Source organism: Salvia hispanica, chromosome 5, assembly GCF_029641045.1.
Source record: "Salvia hispanica isolate PSC_SH4W2 chromosome 5, Shi_PSC_v1, whole genome shotgun sequence".
Classification (NCBI taxonomy): domain Eukaryota; kingdom Viridiplantae; phylum Streptophyta; class Magnoliopsida; order Lamiales; family Lamiaceae; genus Salvia; species Salvia hispanica.
Genome location: NC_142696.1, coordinates 7469143 through 7488514, shown reverse-complemented (window position 1 = coordinate 7488514; position 19372 = coordinate 7469143). Strand labels below are relative to the sequence as shown.

Genomic DNA, 19372 nt, shown 5'->3' with positions numbered 1-19372 from the left:
AACCGGACAAAGAAACCCAAAGTCAAAATCTAAAGCTAGGCATGCCCAGCTGATCAAGTCTGGCCAACGCTTTTGCTCGGGGGGGGGGGGGGGGGGGGGGATCGCATTCTCCTCAAATCTCACCAACGACTCACTGATTTTTCCCAACGAAGCCAAGAAATCCGCCACTTTATTGCCTTCTCGACGGATGTGCGAAATTTTCCACTGAATCTCCCTTAACTCCAACCGAATCCTAGCCATAGTGTGCCTTACCCCTGCTGGACCGAATTGATCTTTACTCAGAAGCAAACACAGCACCTCCGCATCAGATTCTATCCACAGGTAATTACCGTGCTTCTTTGCCATTACAATTCATTCTAACACAGCTTCCAGTTCTGCTTCTAAACTCGATGACACATTTACTGGGGTAATAAAAGCCTCCAGGGACTCCCTTAAATGGTTCCTCAATATTCCTCTCCCTAAAGCCTTACCTGTTGCTTCCACAAACGCACCATCCGAGTTAATTTTCAACCATGGCCAGTCAGGAGGTCGCCACTGAACTCTCTCTACTCTTCTCGGCTAGCATTGTCTTGGCTGGTCCACCATAAAGTCCACTCTTGGATCACATCCTCCCCACTGATCTGGACCAATCTGCCCGGCTAGCACCAAGTTTCTCAGTTGCCATTCAATTCTCTTGCAAACCCTCTCCACCTTGAACTTCTTTTCCCGATGAACGCACCCGTTCCTCTCAGTCCAAATATACCAGAAAATCAGACAAGGGATTAAGATACAAATATGATGTTTCTGCTTACTTGCCATGTGTACCTGCCACCACTTCAAGCGGCCCTCTATGCTGTGGCCCTCACGCACAAAATCTGGAACCTTAGGGAACCATTTTAAAAAGAAGCTCCACACCCCAATAGCTGCCTCACCATTCACAAAGAGGTGCAGTCTTGTTTCTTCTTTTGGAGAGATACAGCAGCGGCATTTAGATGCAAGGGATACCCCTCTCCACTGGATTTTTGCATCCACAGGAACTCGGTTTGCCAAAAGCCTCCATAGGAAAATCGAGACTGAAGGACTGATATTTTTGCCCCAGATGAAATCATATACTTCTAAAATATCCCCTCTGTGTCGAATCAGATCCCAAGCCGAAGCCACAGAAAATTCACCCGGAGGAGTTAGAGTCCAGCGAGCAATATCCTTTTCTGCAGATTTGATCGGGACTCGCAGTAATGCCTCCCTCACCTCTCCCGGGACCCCCCAATCATTCAGCAATTCAACAAGGACCTCCTCCCTCCATCCAGATTCTGCCCAGAACTCCTCCACCCTCACAAAATCTGGAACTCCAGCTGTAGAAATCAGAGAAATGATCGGCTGGTCCTTCAACCAATAATCGTCCCAGAAGCTAACCTTGCCGTCCCCCAGCATCCATCTGATCAAGCTTTGGCACTTCAGCCCAGCCTTGAACATTCTTCTCCAAGTGGGGCTGAACCTAATTGAGCGGTAGATGTTTAAAGATGATGAAATCGACCAATACTTCTTGTACATGTATTCTGCCCATAAGGACTTCCTCTCACGAAATCTCCACCAGAGCTTATAACTGTAGGCCTCTACTGTATCAGCCATACTCCTTAGACCCAGCCCGCCTTCCAAAGTAGGCCTACAGACATCCTTCCATTTGATCCAGTGTGTTTTCGATGTTGTGTTACATGAACCCCAGAAAAACCTAGCCAAGACCTGTTCCATCATTCTGATCGCCCCTTTAGTCGGCTCTAGCACTTGAAATATATGAACCGGGATTGCCTCAAGGATACTCTTAACCAAAGTGAGTCGGCCTCCAAAAGAGAGATGCTTGTGACTCCAACAATGGATCCTTTGGGATATCTTATCGCGAAGAAACATAAACAAACTCGTCTTCTTCCGACCATTGAATATGGGAATCCCAAGATAAGTACACGGCAAGGAACCTTGCTGAAAACCTCCCTCTGCTGTGACCCCTGCTGCCGATCTAGCATGTTTTTTCCCAATGTAAAAGCTGCTCTTACCCTCATTAATCTTCTGACCAGAAACTGCCATGTAATGTTTGAGGCAGCCCATGACTTTCCGGATGGAGGCCCTCTTGGCCTGCGTGAAAATAACTATGTCATCCGCATAAGCAAGATGTGAGATACCCATTGAATACCTAGCAGTACAGAACCTCAGGTCCTTATTGCCAAGGATGGTTCGATCCAAGGCTCTAGATAGATAATCAGCCGCCAAGATGAATAAAGATGGGGAGAGGGGATCCCCTTGTCGAAGGCCTCGGGAGGATTTAAAGTATAAAACCATTTAGTTAACCTTTAATAAATCTTAATTGAACATAAGGTGAAACGAAGTGAGGTTTTGAGTGCCCGACATTGAGATCAGTTATCAAAATTGACAAGAGCCCTAGAATTCTCCTTCTTCATCATCATCATCACGGTAATTCTCTTCCATTATCTAAGAGTTGAGGTTTCGTGTGCATTGAGATCAGCAATATAAGGCCTACAAAGTGGAAGTGGAGGAGGAGGAGGAGGAGGAGGAGGGTGATCGGGGAGACTAAAAGCCCCGGACATTGAGATCAGTAATCAGTAATGGACAGTTTGCAAGGTGGTGGTGGAGGAGGATCCGAGAGAGAAAAACCGAACTCATCATTGACCTCTGCTCCTGTTTCTGTTGTTGCTACTTTCTGGAAAGGTACTCTTCACATATAATCCATTGTAACCTAAATTTGTTTCATAACTATCTTCTTCAATTCGTACTGTTAACTAGGATAGTTCTCCCTTTCGTAGTTGTAGCTAATGAGAATGTACCAAAATGCGTAAACCTGAGAAGACTCTTCAATCTGATGCAGTTCCTAATTCATACTTACCTATTCTCAAACAAGTACCCTTGAATTTTCACCCTGTCGGTACCGAACCCCAAGCAAACCTTTGACTAATTCACATTTCTCTATTTTCTTAATGTTGTTGATCTCCTGTGTGGTTATGCAACATAAGCCCTATGCTGATAAGGGGATTCTTAAACTGACCTCTGTGATGATTATGGGAACAAATATCTACATTTTATTATCTGCGTGGACTTCCGAAAAGATATTTGGTGTGTGATTATATAAATTACAACAAACTCTTTTGATCCTTCCAGATTTTGATTTAGAGAAAGAAAGGACTATCCTGGATGAACAGGGGCTTAGAATTGCAGAGAATCAGGAGAACAGTAAGAAGAATCGTAGGAAGCTTGCAGAGAACACTAGAGGTATTCTCTTCCACTTTTAGCATGTTTTGCGTTCTCATGCTGCCTCCACGTTTTGCCTAGACATATGTTGTGCTTTTAGTGATCACCTGTCCTGATCGAGATCATGGACACATGTACAGTACTGTTTGTCACCATATGAAAGTTAACTTGTAACAAACTTCAAGAAGGCTTCAAATGAAGAGAAGTTGAAATTGTTCAACTCTTTACTTAAGGGTTATCAAGAAGAGGTTGATAAACTTACCAAGAGAGCAAAATTTGGGGAAAATTATTTTCTCAACATTTACCAGAAACTTTACGAAGCTCCGAATCCTTACCCAGTTCTAAACTCAGTTGCAGTAAGTACCCATGAACTGGTCCTTTCGATTTACTCTTATTTTGGGGGATCCAGTTACACTAACCAAAACATGGGGTAAACATTGTTTGTATCATGAAATAATAAAAATTATGTGCTAAGTAATTACTCATGATATTGATATTTGAAATTTCGAAGCATAGTGGCACAGGAATCGTTTTCTTAGTTTTTCTTATGGAATCATTTAGTTAGTTTGAATCTGTATACTTTGGGTCCAAATTGACCCATTAAACTACAAGTGGAATTGATTAGTAATTAACATACTCCCTCCGTCCCTAGATAAGCGAAGCACTTCTTTTGGGCATGGGATTTAAGGAATTGATATTTAAAGAGTTGAAGTAGAGCAAGTAAAGTACGAGACAGAGAAAAAGTAGAGAAGTAAAGAGAGGATAAAGTAGGTGGATAATAAAGTAAGAGAGATGATTTTTTGCTAAAAAGGGAAATGACTCACTTATAGTGGGACATCCCAAAAAGGAATGTGACTTCGCTTATCTTGGGACGGAGGGATTATAAAACTTTGAGTTTTGAAACTGAACATGCCTGCATGCTTCACATGAATTCTCTATATTTTAAGTTGGGTTAATCAGGCAGTCCATGGGTATTCAACGCTACCATCCACATCCATGTGTGATGTTGCTATAAAAAACCTCATTGGTTATTAATTAATCTAAATTGTATCTATTTTGACACCTTCTCTTCTTCTTATATAGGAGAAGGATGCCAAGTTGTTTGAACTGGAGTCTGAAAACAGAAGGATGAAGGTTGAGCTTGAGGAATTCCACACTGAATCAACTCACCTGAAAAACCAACAAGCAACAATAAGAAGACTTGAAGAGCGCACCCGTCAGTTAGAACAACAGGTCACTATATATCTCCGTGTTCAACATTAAGTAGGCTCTTTGATGTTAGCAATAGTAAGTACTTGCATGTCATTTTTTCATGCTGCAGTAGTTGGGTCGCTTTAGACATGTGGAAGTACCAACTTACCCGCCGTGTTGATCATGAATTACACTATTCATTCTACAAGGAAAATAAGCTACTATTGTAATTGTTGAGAAGTTCAAATCTAACAAAGAAATGATTAATAAGTCATAGATCATAATAGGATTTTTCATTTAAGCTTGACATAGAAAGACTTAGACATATGAAAGATATGTACATTCATTTTATCTGAAGGGACTTAAAATTCTTATCTCAAGAAAGCATTTTGTGAGGGGTTTTTCTTTGTTAGACCAAAGAACAATTGTTGCTGAAAACTCCAACTCCCTCAGCCCCCCCATATTGATGGAGGAATACTGATTGGCGTATGGGGCTATGGGTTCAGTGCCTTTGTTGGTAGATTATGTGTGTTGATATTTTGTTAGGCTCAGATGGCTAAAACGAGTGGATTTTTTGTGTCAATCTTTTTTTTTTAATCTTTGGCATTTTTTTTGCAATTATAAGACATCTTTTTCCAATCATTTGTGGTATGGACTTTAGTGGCATCCGTCAAAATTCTCTGTTATCCAGAAAAGCTTGCAGCTGTTTAGTTTTTTTTTTGAGTGACTAGCATACACTTTTTTTTATTTCCTCATTTCATTTAGCTTATCTCTCTTGGTCTTGAAGATGGAGGAAAAAGTGAAAGAAATTGTTGAGATTAAGCAACGAAATTTGGCCGGATAGAATCAGAAAACTATGGAAGTTCTAAAAGAAAGGTACTATATATTCTATGAGCTCCATAGCTGACTTTTAGTTGCCGAGTATAAGGTCTGATCATAGTGGTTATATTTCTCACAAACAGATGGTAGAAGAAATATTACGCCGTATCGAGGATAATCTTTATGTGCAACCTTTCAGTTATTATAAATTCCCATAGGTTGAGTGCCATTTGTTGTGATAATTCAGGGAACGAATGTTACAAGATCAACTGCGCCAAGCTCAAGAAAGTGTATCTACTATGCGGAAACTTCATGAATTTGCTCAGAGCCAGTTGTTTGAACTTCGTGCCCAATCAGGTCAGAATGCTTATAAGATTTCTGCCTTCTTTTGTACTGTTTAATATTACATCCACATACTAATAAGCAGCTAAGAATCTGTTTATTATGTTACCAGAACCAATATACACAATTGTACTTGTTTAAGCACAGATGAGGATAGAGCTACGAAACAATCAGAAGTTAATCTTTTGATGGATGAAGTTGAAGAAGCTCAGACACGTCTTTTAAGCCTTGAGAGAGAAAAGGTGAGCCTACATTCTTATGTAGTGCGATGCTTTCGTTTTTCAAAAATTTTTCAGCCATTTTCCAGATAATATCATTAGTCATTACTAATGAATAGTTTGTTCTATATCTTGTAACTTTAAAGGTGACCTTTAATAGTATACCTTGTGTGACAATAAGATAAGATTACTGGGATTGTTTTAGATGCCACTCTGTTTGAGCTGACAAGCAATATTACTATACATAAGATCACATGGAAAATTTTACATATCTTTAGAGTTCTATCATTGAAAATGGTGGTGATTATTGGTGTGGCATAGTGCTGGGTATTATTTGTGTATGCCTAGATAAAGAATCAAGAAAATTCAATTGAGGTTTCCTTTGATTTTTCCAACTTTCAAATGTGGACAGTGCTAATTGATAGCTCATGTTGCATTATTAACAGGGGCTTCTGCGCTCTCAGTTACAATCAGCTAATGAAGAGAGTGGACATAAGAGAAGGTATGTTTTTGGTGTAACGAATACATAAATAATTTTCTCGCTTGGAGTATTTTTTGTCTTTCTTACCGCAAGTCAGAAGTCATCAAATTACAAAATATTGTGCTTCCATCTTTTGTATTTCTTAAAGTTTGACTTCTTTTAGTGGTAAGGAATGAGTAACATGCCAAATACACATAAAAACTGCTGGACCTAAGACTTTTGTATAATCATATCTGAAGTTGGATGATAGAAAATATCTGCAGTAATTGGCATTGCGGCTTTTGAGCAAGTAACTGATGGGGACTAGTCATGATATAAGGAAAATGTGATGTTTCTTAAAAAGATTAAAGGCATCCTTATCCTATTTGTATTATTTTGTTTCTTTTAGGAGAATGGCATGCTTTTCATTGGAACTGATGCCTGAGGGAATTAAAGAATTAAATCGTCTGAGATAGGCATTTTGTCATATACGCTCTATCTTGAACTACATAGTTAGATGGGTCAATTCTTTATATTGTTGTCTAATTAAAGGTAAAAGTTGGTAACACTATTCTTATCAACCAATGCCTGAAAAATTGATAGTGATCACCCATATCATTATGAACGGGAGGGAGCTTGTTAAATGCTGGCTTGATTTTTTTTCTTCTCATTTTCTGCTTCATTAGTTGTCATGCTATGTAAGTTTCCTTTTTGCTCTGGCCTCTAGGACTTGTAGGTGCCTTTTTTTGTGTCATGTATTTTCTTTCGATTAATCTGGTGATTGTGTTGTAGTGATAGTTCAGATGCAAACACTATACTTGAGAATTCTCCTAGTGCAAAGGAAAAGATAATCTCTGAACTGAATACAGAACTGCACAACATTGAGACAACACTATCAAATGAGCGAGAATATAATTTGAATGAGCTAAAGAAGTTGAAGGCTTTACTCAATGAAAAGGTGATTACAACTGCATTTTATTTTTATGACGTGTTTTTTACTTCTTTATGATATGGAGTGATAAGGCAGTTAAGAACCAGTGAATAAACAACTCGAAGATAAAGAACAGAAAGTAACTATCAAGCTTTTGTAAACAAGAAGTAGAACCAACAGAACTTGGAAATAAAATACTCCCTCCGTCCCACAAGAATATGCACTCTTTCCTTTTTAGTCCCTCCCACAAGACTATGCACTTTCTAATTTTGGAAAGTCTTTTCTCTCTAATGAGATGGGACCCATTCTCCAGTAACAATACTTTAATTACTTTTTCTCTCTACCTTTCTCTTACTTTACCAATTTTATATTAAAACCCGTGCCGAATCCAAAGTGCATATTCTTTGGGGACGGAGGGAGTAGATAATAACTTTGATCTCTCTGGATACATTCTTCAAACTCCCCTATATAATATATAAGAGTGTCGTAGACAAATCCCATTAAATTTGCTCTAATTAATTCAATTATTCAATCAATCCCTAATTTATTCAAGTCCCATGAAATCCTAACTTAATTTAAAACAAATTAAAAGATAATGCAATAGGTCTAGAAATCAGCAATCACTTGGATCCAATCACCATCCTTTCCATTCCTAGTAATCGATATCACTTTAAGAGGGCTGCTTTTGAATGGGTGCAAAGAGACAGACGGAAGTGGAAGCTAGAAATATCAAATAATCGATTATATATTGAATCTCACTTAGCTCCTAGGCAAGCAGGAAATATTCTTACACCTGACTATTTGCTAGCAGGTCAGTTTTTTTGGTATGAATCATGCATAAGCCAGGGTCTGATAAAATTTGTCATGCAGTTGCATTATTTGACTACAAGTTAGGGTGTCAGATATAAGCCATGACCAGTATTAAAAATAATTTAATTGTCACTAATCTTATTTGACAGTAGAGGAGATAATGTTTGAGTCCTGCTATCTACAACCTTGCTTGAGTTCGATTATATTCCGGTTATGGTGGTCTATCTCTGCAGTAGGACTGATATTGTCATTAACAATCCTGCCCTCATTTTCTTTCCAAAATTTGAGTGTTCTCCAATTACTTACAACTTTTCTACTTTACAGTTTCGTTCTTCCATTTGTCTTTGCAAATGCTTCAAGTTATTTTTCGTAGACATATCTTCAATTTGTATTCATCTATCTCTTTCTTGTAACACATTCTCAGGAATTCGAGCTTGAGGAGTTGAAAAAGGAGATTCAGACGCGACCAACTGAAAAACTAGTTGAAGATTTGCGCAAGAAAGTAAAAATTTTGCAGGTGATGTGAACATGACCAGTTGACCACTATGGAGGAATCTAACATTAGCTTCTTATGCTTTGACTGGGTAAATGAGAGTACATAGATGAAGTCTGAAAGGTCCTTAGGCTGGGAGTGAGAAACATTTAACTATTAACATAACAATTTGTAAACCTTAAACTTGAATTTATATGTGAACCATGAGAGCCTGAAAAGTTTTTTTTTTATTTTTTTATCAAGGTGTATAACAAGCATCCAATTTTTGGCTTCTCAAAATGTAGCATGGGAATATCTTTCTCAGACTTCTCTACTTATTTCCTACAGAACGTCTTGACTGAGACTTAGTGAACAATAACTTTTGGTATTGTCTAAGCATTTTATTGAAATTAAATGGGTAGCCCTACTTATGAGCTTAGTTAAATAAATTCTTATGCCTACTATTTTGTATAGAATATTGTTTTGGAAATATGACCAAAGTTACTCTATTGATTTGGAGTTGTACGATCATTGTTACATTCGTAGGCTGTTGGCTATAATTCAATTGAAGCTGAGGATTGGGAAACAGCTACAAGCGGTGAAGAGATGAGCAAATTGGAGTCATTACTTCTGGACAAGAATCAAAAAATGGAGCACGAACTGACTCAATATAAGGTACATCTGAGTCTGAGGATGTAATACTTGTTACTATGGCCCTGGCATACTAACTATGAGATGAAGTTTCCAGGAGAAACAGATAATATGAAACTGAGGCTATTAGATCATTTTCATAAAGAAGTTGCAACATTTATAACCAGACTGGATGATCCTGTTCAACCAGGAGCCATCAATTGGTACATTTCTACTGGCTAAAAAATAGAAACCCTTTTTCAGCTTGTTACAAGCCAAATAATTCAGTCAAAACCAGTTTGATTTTTTGTTATATTCAGGGAGTATATGTAAGTTGTTAAATATCAAATTCTAAAGGTATTTTCTCTGGGTTATCTATCTTTCTTCCTCCAACATTTTGAAACTTATTTAATTAATTTTCTTTTAATATTCGAGACTAATAAGAAAGAATGAAATACAATTAATTATCACTTCACCAAATGGATTGCTGAGGTGACTGCTGACTAATAGAATTGCTCAGTCTCAGTATGAAAAAGTTGGCTTAACTGTCTCCTTATGCTTAGGTCAAAATTGCTGAAACGTCCTCTCTCCTAGAAGCAGCTGAAAGATTAAAGACCTATCAACACAGATTGATGAACAACAAAGGCTTATACAAAAACTTGAAGATGATATACTAAAGGTTAGTTATTTTTCTCAGTTCTTCTCGTGGACTTGCACTGCTGGTACTTACAACTATATGTTTGATGATAATTCCTAATTGAAGTATGAAGCCTCCACTGGGTGTTGCTTATCAAGGGGTTGGGATTGTCTTGCCAGTGTTTTAAAAAATTTCTTATACCATAGTGATGGCATTAATAGGTCACCACCACCAAGTATTCTGATTAACTCCTTTAAATACAGGGTTGCAGTTCCAATGATAAAAAGAGCGGTTTCTTCAATGACTGGGACCTGTCGAAATCTGGAGGGACAAATCAAGTCGAGGTGAGTTGTGATATTCTAGTTCCTTCTGTATAACTGCATATGATTCGGATGATTGACATCAAGGCATCAAATATATCTACTACTTTGTGTCCCCACTTGTCAGAGCTTTTTCTGGATGGGAGCTAATATTATTTCTAATCGAGTCTATGAAATTTGGGTTGTTTGTTGCATTCTACATATTTAATGAGCACTAGAGAACCAGAAAAAAGCATATGTTGTTGTTGTAACTTGTAATTACGAAGTCAATTTTGGTACGCAAAGAAACATTTTTTTCCTTCTTAGAAAATTGAAGAGTTGATCATTATTAAATGTGCTGGCACTTGGTTATGAGGTACATAGATTTTAACATTTGGCATAAGTGTATAGACAATAATTATGCTAAAAGGGTGATGGAGGGTTTTAATAATAGTGTCAAACTGAAGTTCTTTCTTTCTAAGCTGCAAGAGCTCCATTTTGTAGAGATATGTGTGTATCTTGTTTAAAGAGGACACATGATCATGGTTTAGAGTAAGAAGCATGTAAAATCTTGGATTGTTGTCGCATCAAGTGGCTTATGTACACATGTGACCTTTTTGTTCAACTTTTTTAAGCTAAATGCTTCCTGGGACAGAATGCAGAACAAAGACGTGCTCCTGTTGATTTAGACCAAAACTCTATGCTTAAGGTGATATGCAACCAGCGTGATCGATTCCGGGCACGTTTGCGGGAGACTGAAGAGGTCTACATTCCTCTGAACATTTTTATTTGTACATTGGCTGTAACATGTTTCTGGTACTCTTTCAGTTTTCTTTTCTGCTGTTCAAATTGATAACTTAATTTTGTCTTCAGGAAATAAGAATAATGAATGAGAAGATTGGAATCCTTACCACTGAGCTTGAGAAAACAAAGGCAGATAATGTCAAACTCTACGGGAAAATACGTTATGTTCAGGATTATAATTCTGAGAAAGTTGTGTCTAGAGGATCAAAGAAGGTGCTGACATAAGATAACTACATTATATTTCAAGCCAAATATACATATCTTAAATAATCTGTGTACTTATTTTCAGTATGCTGAAGATCTGGAGAGTGGTTTTAGTTCTGATGTTGAATCAAAGTATAAAAAGATATATAAGGGCAATATTAATCCATTTGCAGCATTTTCAAAAAAGGTGAGTCATCTTTATCTATAATTCCTGCTTGTGGTTGCTGCCAAAGACTTTAATTTTTTTTTTCCTATTGGCATAATAAAATCAAAGCTATAGCTATGAGTTGCATTATGTGTATTCTGTACCCTCTTTTAATGTATATTCTAGCTGATTTTCTTTTATACTTTTCATGATAATGCAAAACAGGAAAGAGATCAAAGGTACAAGGAACTAGGATTGAGAGATAAAATGACCCTCAGCAGTGGGCGGTTTCTTCTAGGGAACAAGTATGCGTCCTTATCTTTTTGATATAAAAATAATGTAACTCTGGTTACACATATTCTGTTTCTCATGTGTATTCTGGTGTTACCTTACTCCATTGCCTTGCTCAATTTATAGACATTGCTGCTTGCTGTTTCAGATGCAAACTAAAACACCGACTGCAATGGTGATGTAGCTGTGCATGATTTTTTCTTCATTTTATTTTTGAGGTTAATATTTTGACAATAATAACTTAGAAAATAATGTTTTCAGTGGAAAGAGAAATTGGTACTTCTGGAGTTTAGCTATTATTACTACTAATATTATTACATTTTTTCATTATTATTTAAAAATAATTTCCTGGAATTAAAGTTTTTGCCACTCAAACTACGGTTGTTTCTGGTCTTGGTTTCACCAAAAGAGAGAAAAAATATGTTTTCCCCATGTTTCACCAGCTTTTATAAAGGTTATTTCCTTCTGTTTTATCTCTACCATATTAAACCACATGACTTTGCAACCTTCCCCAACATAATCTGTCTATCTCCACACTGCACATTAGTCTAACCCGGAAATTTTGCCAGATTTTTCTAAGATCCAATTATATTCCTGATACCACTGTTGTCTGAGATAATGAGGTGATGAGCTGTGACTTGAACATCACCTTATCCCAACTGACATGAGATCTGGCAGGTATGCAAGAACCTTTGCATTTTTCAATACAATAGGATTGCACATATTGGTATTCACCTGCCTCTACAGGATGTCTGCCTTAAGCTACCTTAGGTAATGTATTTATCCTTTCAGATCGAAACTTTTTCTAAGTTTCTTTGATTTTGAGAGATGATATTGATTTCTCTTCAATGCTCACTGCAGTCACGGACCTGAAGAAACCTTAATAGCAGAAAACGTAGTCAATCTTCCACATCCTCAATGACCTGGACTATTTGTTGCTTTATGTTTTATTCATCTCTTTTGATATCCTGAAAGTCCCTTTGTATACTTAGGTAGCATGGTGCCTGGAAAGAGGTTTGAATTGAATAATGTCAAATCATGTGTAATGTCTTGTATAAATATGGTTGGTGCTCGTCTGGTCAGAGAGAGCATTATTGTTAATAGTATTGACTTGAACCCTCACGGGCGAGCTCATATAAACTTTCTTAAATAAATATTTAATTTGAACGGCAACAATTTAATGTTAAATTACTGTAAGAACCAATGTTTTAAAAATCAGATTGGTAAGCGAATTAGTGCATTTATTGGTTCATGGTTCAATTGGTTGAATCAGTCATACAATTGCTTAAATCAAAACATTAAATAAACATATACTCTTTCCGTTTCACGGAGTTGAGTACTTAATTACTTTTTTCTTAACAAAAAATATGTTTCTATCTATTTTATTTTCTTTTTACTTAATTCACTTTACATTTATTTTAAAACCCTTGTGCTCAAAAGAAACGCCTCAAGTACTAAGGGATGGAAATAATTTGTTATTAAAATATACACCCTCCGTCTTAATAAATATGAAACATTTGATTTTTTAGTGGTAACCTTTTTGGTTTCCTTGTGAAGTCCAGCACTAGTTAAACTTTTTGGTTCGATCTGTTAAGTCGGAAGAGATCTCAATGTTTTTTTTAAGATTCGAGAGTTTCATGTGTTTCTGAGTCTTGGGTGTGTGTTTTGTGATACACGATGTGATTGTGTGTTGAGTTGGCGACCGTGTGCAGTATTCCTGTGGAACCTAAGAGTCAGGTGCTTCGGGTGTGGTTCCACTTGGCTTACCTTGCGACTTTCGGTTAAAGGAGGGTTCACGTGTGGTCAATGCTAGTGTGAGCTAAGCCACTTTACAGTTGCATATTCGTGTGTGGTTGTGATGAATCGTTCCTTACTTTCTTATTTAACTATTGTCTTGTTATCCACTAATTCGTGTATTAAGTGTGCAGGTGATATCAGTGAACGACTTGGACTTAGATTGTTGATATCTAAGTGTAACTAGGGTTCTTGTGATATCTTGTACATCAACACTTGTTCCTCTTTTCTATGTGGTGCATTGATTTGAGATATTAACCATGATTTGATCCTTATAATATATTTCATATGCAATAAGCTGAATAAACAATTTCTTGTGTTTATGTCTTCCATATTTGTGATATTTGTGTATATTTTCCAAAAATAAGGAACATAATCCAATTTAGACAAGTGTCCCAAACTTCAATTTAATATTTCCTCATCCTTCGATACTATGTCCGATTCTTTTTATTCCCTCCATCCCTAATAATTCGTCACTATTTGACCCGACACGGGTTTTAAGAAATGTAATAGAAAGTGGGTTGAAAAAATTGGTGGCATGTGGGTCCTACTTTTATATACTCCCTCCGTCCCAAGATAAGCGACTCACATTCCTTTTTGGGACGTCCCAAGATAAGTGACCCATTTCCTTTTTTGGTATTCTGTCTCTTACTTTTTCTCTCTACTTTATTAACTCTCTTACTTTATTCACTTTCCACTTTACTAACAAAGCCTCATTTTCTTAAATCCCATGCCAAAAAGTTTATGCTCGCTTATCTTGGGACGGAGGGAGTATTATGACTCGTTTGATAAAAAAGATGGGATATGAGAAGATATGTAAAATAAGATAAGAAATACGGACTTCATGTCAAGATATGCAAAGATATGATTTTTTTCCGTTGTTGTTTGATATAAAAGAAATTATCTAAATTTGTATTGTATATTAAATAACATGGCTTAACTTGACAAATTGGTGGGATACATAAACAAGGTTAATGTTATAATTTTGGTAAGATTAGATAGGGCCATGATCTTATATTGGGCTTTGAGTTAAGCTTAACTATGATATCAAACAATTAGAAATATCCATATATAATTCTCTATCTTGGTATTACTAACTTATCAAACATGCCCTTAGTTTATAATAAAATGTGAGTGTGAATGAGTTAGTGGAATGTAGAGTCCACTATAAAAAATGGTAGTAAAAGTGAAAGGTGACAAATTTTTAGGGACGGACGAAAAAGGAAATAAGTGACAAATTTTCAGGGACGGGGGAGTAATAAATAGTGAGCGCTAAAAATTAAAACTATAACTAAATATGTAAATGTAAATGTAAATTAATAAATTGTAAATTTCGATTTAACGTGTTCACATTTGATGTTTTCCATTTTAATCAATTTGGCAATCGATTAAAAATCAACACCCTCTTAGTAATTGCATAAATAAATAATCTATAAATATAAATATCACATGTTCAATGTTATTGGGCTTCAATGCTCTCACTAAAAAAATAAATTCAGTATACTAAAATGATATTACAGGTGTAGAAGTTTATTCGGATTTAATAAATAAATGATAGGAATGAAATGAATAAAGAATAAATATACACGGAGCAAAAAAGAATAATCGAATAATATTAAGCATCTGTAGGTGAAATCCAATGCCTTCCATTGACAAAACTCTTAGCAAGAAATGGATGGGCCGTATCGTAGTCCAATTCTCGGGCCCATGACACTCCACGTACCGCTGCTGCTCCCGGCCCAGAACATTTGTACACTCCAAAAAATACAGTCCTACAATTTTTTCAATACCACAAAAAAATGTAAGTACCTTTTTGACAATGTATTTAACACAAAGATGAACAATCCAAATTAGTTCTTAATAGCTTACTTGTTTTTGTTGCTGACGTGATCCCAATCGTCCCATCCCCCGCGAGCGACCACATCCTCGAAGTAGGTGTACGAGAAGACAATCCGGGAGTACTGGCCCATTGCACGCCCCACGTAGAGTGGACCGGTTCCGGTGACCCGGCAATTTAGAAATGCAAACCCGGTCTTTTCATCGGGCAAGTTTCTATCTTGGGCCGCTATGGACCCGAATCTCGTTGCAATAGAATGTAGCTCACAATCCTGTTGCAACAATTATATTAGGGTTCTAGTTTCTTTTGCTACACTTAAGATACACATCCGAAGTGACTTGAACTCTCAATCTATAGATAGGAGGAGAAATATCTTATTGCATTCATAGTCCATATAAATCATAGTTCTAGTTTAGATTTTCTAATTATCAAAATGTTTAGTTCACAAAAGGAAGATGGGTAAGTTAGTTTTGGTATCATGAAAGTATGCTTTGCATAGACTTGGAATGAATATCATAATACAACTAAATCCGAATATAATCCACCTCTACTAATCATGCCACAGGCTCATAGTAAAACATATGATGACCAATCATAAAACTTAGGACTAATAATGTACCTTTTTTGTGAATGAACAAATAAATTAAATGTCTAACCATAGACTCAAACTTATAACCTTATTATTAACCAATGCACCTGAAATAACTAACATACTATTTCGATGATTTATAATTTATGTGATATGAATTTTCAAAGTAGACCTAGCTAGTACATACTCGATACATGAAATTATTGTACTCCTAGATGATTTATATTTTTTGTGATATGAATTTTCAAGTAGCCCTAGTGCATATTGTACACCTAGTATATAGTTTGATAACCTGAGATCATTAAATAAGAGATAACCCTACGGCATGGGATACATGAACAAGAAAATGGTTTGAACTTTGAGTTCAATATAGAGACGATTTTGAATTTGGACTGAGATTGGATATTCTATTTTTTTGGCGTTCCCTCCTAAAGTTTTTAACATAATGGATATTTCAATTATTTATTGTATGAGGTTCCTATACATACAAAACTTATCCGGAAAAATACAATGTTGGGTCCATTAATGGTTTGTCACCCTACTCGGAAAAAATAATAATAGTTCCATCATCTAAAAATATAGTGTTCCGGCTACATGTAAGATAATTTAAAGATTTATGGAGTTTAAAATTAATATTATCCATAAGATGGCAATCAAGGCCATAATGTATATGCTATTCTTCAGCATAAATAAAGAATTAAATATGCCCATACCATACATGCTGTGGAGTGCACGCATTCAGCTCAATAGTTTTAATAATTTATTTAAAATCTCAAAAAGTAAAAGCCCTTTTGAAATTTCTTATAAAGATGCATAGACAAAAAGGGACCAGACAAGTGAAAGGGACAGTACTATACAGCTTTTTAAATAACAAAACAACTTTTTTCATATGTTAACAAGAAAAAAGAAAAGTGTGTTTTCTTGGAGTTTACAAAATATTTTGAAAATTGGAGAATTTGGGACACTCCATCTGGATTATATTTAGAGCATCTCCAGGGGGAAAAGGTAAGTTGAGAAAGTATATTTCTAATTTACCTCCTCAAAAAGGTAATTATATCTTTTTAAAAAGTAGTGGACTCCAAGAGAAGAAGGTAAATTAAAAAGGCAAACAAAAATAACTAACTTCTTACCTTCTCTTCCAAGAAGAGGTAAAAATACCTTCTCAAAATGATAGAAGGTATAATACCTCCCCAAATACCTTTTCCTTTGGAGCATGAAATTTTATCAAGAAAAGGTAAATATGGTAGTTATTTCTTTTTACCTCTCCATTTACCCCTTCTATTGTAGATGCTCTTAGAAACTTAGATAAGACAATTATGAATTGAATTTCAAAACACTCAAAATGATAGTTATAAAAACGAGATAGTAGGAGTACTATATTGCTTCCAAATTAATTAATTGGTAGCAATTAATTTTGTGCGTGACTAATTATATCAATTTTAAATAAAAATCATAAGCTAGCTAGTAAGCCCTACCATATTCATCACATCCAAATTAGAACATCATTTAATTAAAACTAGACTTCACATATATTTTAGTTAGGACAAAGAGTGTTAGTATAAACTTACTTTGTACATAGACCTTCCATTGCCAAAAATGAAGTCTATAGAACCCTCAATGTAACATTCCTTGAAATAATGGCGGCCGGCGTCGTCGCAAAGAGTATCCTGAGCTCCATAGAAACCGCAGCCGGAGAAGAAGGCCTTGTCGCCGGAAATTCTGAACGCCACCGCCTGCCATCCTTGCATCCCCGGCATTGGCGCCGGTGCAGTGTTCTACAATTTACAACTCTATTAGCATTTTTAAAAATTATAAAAATAATGCTTATTTATTTAACTATGTTCGATCGATTGGATGTGCAATTATAGTTAAATATCAAAAAGGAAAACACAGTATGTTGCAAAAAATCGAGATTAGAAAAGAAAAATTATTGGACCAGTGTCCTATCATAAGAATATTAATATTAATATAATTATGGTAATTATCATTATCTTTATTGGTTATTGTTAGTATTATTAACTGACAAAATCTCAGTGTGTGAACGGCTATATAAATATGAGACTTAAATCCGAAATCCAGTAAAGTTAGTCATACCAAGACAATATGAATACAAACAAAGAAAAGAAAAGGTTTAAAATGAGGACAAAATATGTGAGACAGAAACTTCTTGTTAGTATTTAACAATTAGTGCAATTCTAATTAATCTCAGATGCAAGTACTATTATCTCCATGTATTAGAAATAAACCATATTATATCGAAAACAACACAAGTAAATAATAATGTACTATGATATATTAATATACCTTGAAGCTAATATTTCTGGCGATAAAATAATTAGCAAAAACGGAGACAGAAGCAGTGTGATAAGTCCGGAGCTGCTGCCCATCTGCTCCCTTATCACTTGCTCTATCATGCCACTCGATCACCGTTCTCTCTCTTCCCGCTCCTTGAAACGTTATGTACGGTTTGGACGCTGGAACCACCACCTTTTCTCTGCCATTTGGTAGAAAAAATAGATAAGAAAAAACATGATTATAACACACATTTCAGGTCAGATAACTCCAAGACACATGAAGTTATCTAACTTAGCAAATATACAGTTTCACTTGTGTGGTAAATTCCTAAATTAAATAATACTCCTAAGAAATCAAATTTTACAAACCCTAATTTGAAATACAAGTTATACTCAACCCTAAACCAATAAAACACAAATATTTGAGTTTAAAGACAAGAAAGAAGAAAAAATAAAGTGAAAATAGTACTCCCTCCGACCCATAACAAATTTTCTCTACATTATTCTTTCTCTTACTTTACTCTCTCTCCACTTATCATTTTATTAAAAAGAGAGAAAAAAAGTGTGACATTTGCTATGAGAAGGAGGAAGCATAAAAGTGATGCTAAAAAGTGGGATATATATAATTATTCAATTTTGTTTTAATGATTCCTATATTATTGTGATGAATGAATAATTACATGTAGCAACCAGCAGCGATGAGAATGAGGACATTCTTCATGTTATTCGGAGGGACGGCGTCCACTGCCTCCTGAACTGTCGGGTAGTCCGCCAGGCCGTTGACGTCGACTGTGATGACACGGTGTCCGGAGGGCCCCACCCATTTGTGGTGGTGCTTGCCGGAAGTTGAATTGTCGCTAGCTGAATTTCCTGCATTTAGAGAGAGAGAAAGAATTATGAGAATAGTAGTAATATTAATTAAATTAAAATTGAAGGAGGAGAAGAACAAGTTAAGAGAAGCAGCCATTTTTATTGAACTTAATTCAATAAAATGGCATGTAAGAGAATGTTTTCACAGAGAGATATTGTATTGCAGGATCAAAAAAATTGTGTCTAGAAAAAATGCTGTGGTTTGTATTGTATATATATAAGTATACATGTATGTTGGCATGTGAGCAAATAGGGTCACGGCAACGGTCATATTTTGGTGATCGTTACATTTTAATGTTTTGTCAAAAATATAATAGTATAAGGCTAGCTAGAGACGTTATTGCTTGATCTAGAGGGGAAAAGAGTGAAGCCAATTTGATATTATCCGAAGTAATAGTAATTATTATAAGAAGGAATTATTTGTGTGGTAATGTTAATGATATGTACTAATAATAATGTCATAAAGGCTGTGTCAGTATGCGAATTTTGTATTTTTGCTGA

At 35.9% G+C, this 19372-nt stretch overlaps 1 protein-coding gene and 1 pseudogene across 1 annotated transcript; one reads left to right on the top strand and one right to left on the bottom strand.

Moving 5' to 3' along the window:
• Positions 1 to 2594: 2594 nt before the first annotated feature.
• Positions 2595 to 12588, top strand: LOC125190770 (protein CASP-like; annotated as a pseudogene).
• A 2175-nt stretch (positions 12589 to 14763) lies between these two features.
• Positions 14764 to 19048, bottom strand: PME5 (Pectin lyase-like superfamily protein). The gene is made up of 5 exons (XM_048084319.2): positions 18682 to 19048; positions 18012 to 18201; positions 17276 to 17482; positions 15151 to 15389; positions 14764 to 15053 (listed from the first exon to the last, which is right to left on the bottom strand). The coding sequence occupies exons 1-5, from the start codon at positions 18966 to 18968 to the stop codon at positions 14897 to 14899; spliced, it is 1080 nt and encodes a 359-aa protein (XP_047940276.1). The 5' UTR covers positions 18969 to 19048; the 3' UTR covers positions 14764 to 14896.
• Positions 19049 to 19372: the final 324 nt, after the last annotated feature.